Raw genomic sequence first — 2,919 nt, 5'->3', positions numbered from 1 at the left:
TCAAGCTGAGGCATCGTTGGTTCAGCAAACTGAGACGGTGCTAGCACACGTGAGTCATTTCAGTCTTCTCAAGCCTCAAATTTCATTACTCAGTGATAATCAGGTTATTTTTTTCATACAAAGCCAGTTTAAAGCCAGCAAGAGCAACCTCTACCAGTAAAGGTTCCAAAGATGCCCATGATGCGGCATTCCCTGTCAGACACTGCTGAGAAGTAGGTCTGGACTGGCAAGAGAGCATGCAGTCAGTGCTTTCTCCAGCCCAACTGAGCAAGCCTCATTCAGATAGGAAGCAACTGCGAACTTAAGAATTAAGATTTGTCCAATTTGTGTGTGCGCTCGTGCCTCCGCAGGGTACCTGACTCGGTGAAGGCATGACCGCAGTAACTGCAAGAGTAGGGTTTCTCACCGGTGTGGATCCGGTGGTGGCGCTGGAGCGATGCCAGCCGGGTGAACGTCCCTCCACACTCCTCGCAATAGAAGGGGCGCTCCCCAGAGTGAGTCTGCTGGTGTCTCTTCAGCCTCAGCAGCTGGACAAACGCCATGCCGCATTCCTGACACTGATAGGGCTTGTCTTGTCGGTGGATCACCTTGTGTTTGGAAAGCAGGTTAGGCTTATCAAAACCTTTGCCACATGTTGGACAGGCATAAGGTTTACAGTCATCTTCCTCAGACCTTCGGTTTTCTGCACAAGGTTGATCAGTGTACTCGACAGTGTGTTGGTTACGGTGCACTACGGACCATGGGTTCCTAGCCATGCCTTTTCCCAGGATCACCATGGAGCGCTCTATCTTGTGCACATTGCGTAGGTGCCTCCAGACATCAGCCGTGCGAATGAAACCCTTGTCACACTCTGGACATTTGTGTGGCCTGTCACTAGAATGAATGAGCTTGTGCATTCGTAGATTTGCCGCACGGAAGAACTCTTTGGCACAGATGGGACATCGATATGAGTTTTCCACAAGGTGAGCTCGCTGATGTTCCTGCAACTCGCTCATACCCTGGAAAGAGCAACCACACCTCTTGCACTGATATGCCAAAGCTTCCCTAGGGTCCTCATCAAACACATCAGCAAGAACAGTGTTTTCGTTATCGCCATGTAGTCTTCTCCGTGGTTTCTTGGACTGCTCAGAGGAATGGTGCTCTAAATCTTTATCTTCATGCTGCAAGTCAGAGTCAGTATTGGAAGGGACAAATACCCTAGCTGTACTCTCATCTCGTTCCTGGTGATAGGTCTCATAGGTTTCTTTGTCTTCACACTGCAGCTCTGCAGAAAGCTCCTTCTTACGTCCCACAGAGTTGCAACAAGGACTGGAAGGCTGTGAGTAATTCACGTCTGCCTGAAGGTTACGCATGTGGCCTAGCTGCTTAGAGGGCCTTCTGGAATAATTTGCATGCTTCTCACCTGTGTCATAAACATTATTCTCAGAATTCCAGTCCATGTTCACATCCATCCTTTGAGATGCATCCTTATAAACTGCATTCATCTGTAGCTCATCGATGATGTGTACATCAAGAGCTTCAGGTCTCTCATAGTAAGTCCATCCTATTCTCAGCTCTCTTTACAGCTCTCGCTACAAAATAAAACACTCATTTAATCCATGATTCTTCTGCTATTAACATAAAGTTATCACAGTGAAGATTTTTTTTCTGGTTAAAAGGATGGTACAGACTACTAGTCATACTGCAGAAGAAACAGAATCATCTTCTATTATATATGTATAAAATATATATTCGACATAAAAAATACAGATGGACTACATTCAATGAAGTTAAATCCTCTATCATAATCCAGCCAAACTAATAAACAATTTCCATTTTAAGCTCTCCTAAAGACAAGAAATCTTCAGAAACCTGGGGTGCAAACACTTTAGGCAAAGTCCTACACCGCAGCTGCCCTCACCACTGCTCTTCTTCTGAGGATTCATGCTTAATTTTTGTTTTTCCTTTGCTAAATATGAATTAGGAGCACCCATCACAAACTGTTTTCTTTCACAAACTCATTAGGTAATGCAACGAGACCCAGAACATGAGTCAGTCAACCAGCTAAAACCAGAAGCAATGTATGGGAGAGGGTCCTGGAAAGCTCAGGAGAGCCTTTGGCCTCCCATCCTTGTAAGCATCATTGTAACTCTTGAGGGTATTTGGGGTCCCTGTGCCACTACTAGCTAACCCCATGCAAAGACGATATATGCAAGGAAAGGCTTGAAATAGCTGTCCAGAAAGCTTGCTAATCACCCTCACAGTCTTCTAATCACCCTCTCCTAGTCACAGCTAGTAAATCCTCCAGAACTGGCCCACTGGAACAGCTTCAAATGCCCTGGATAAACTCCTTTTGCAAACCGGCCTTGCTAGCAGAAAATACGAGCAATGGTAACTGGTCAGAAATACCTGTCTGAGCCACAGACTTTCTTGTGAAGATGCAGATTTGTAAGAGGGTTTCTAGATTTGTCCCAGCAGCCTCTTGACAGCAGCTCCACAGGGAGATTTCACTCCTCTGGTTTACAGTTGCATTCCCACTGAACTGCCAATCTAAGCTCAGAAACCGCATTTTTTCCCATCCTGACTGACACCTTGGCTGCTCCTCTGACCCCCACCTTCTCCTTTCCACCACAGTCTTCATATTCCCATTACTCCCAATGAACAGGTTGCCCAGGGAAGCTGTGGCTGCCCCATCCCTGGAGATGTTCAAGGCTAGGCTGGATGGGGCTTGGTGCACCAGATGCAGTGGGAGGTGTCCCTGCCCATGGCAGGGGGGTTGGAACTGGATGGACTTCAAGGTTCCTTCCAACCCAAACAATTTTATGATTCCATGATTTTCTTCCTCTTACCTGCTTTTCTCCAACTAAGGCTTCTTTGAATACAAGCACATATTGATCTAAAAACATATGTATGTAGGAACACACATATATATGTTTCCCT

General features: G+C 46.1%; 1 protein-coding gene across 1 annotated transcript; it reads right to left on the bottom strand.

The window, feature by feature from the left end:
• Nucleotides 1–307: 307 nt before the first annotated feature.
• LOC138723177 (zinc finger protein 501-like) lies at nucleotides 308–1,642 on the bottom strand. Its single transcript, XM_069862088.1, has one exon. It carries the CDS (start codon nucleotides 1,482–1,484, stop codon nucleotides 309–311), a length of 1,176 nt encoding a protein of 391 aa, XP_069718189.1. The 5' UTR covers nucleotides 1,485–1,642; the 3' UTR covers nucleotide 308.
• Between the last annotated feature and the right edge of the window lie 1,277 nt (nucleotides 1,643–2,919).

This window comes from Phaenicophaeus curvirostris, chromosome 8, assembly GCF_032191515.1.
Source record: "Phaenicophaeus curvirostris isolate KB17595 chromosome 8, BPBGC_Pcur_1.0, whole genome shotgun sequence".
Classification (NCBI taxonomy): domain Eukaryota; kingdom Metazoa; phylum Chordata; class Aves; order Cuculiformes; family Cuculidae; genus Phaenicophaeus; species Phaenicophaeus curvirostris.
The sequence above is the reverse complement of the archived record's forward strand: the minus strand, read 5'-3'. Positions and strand labels throughout refer to the sequence as shown.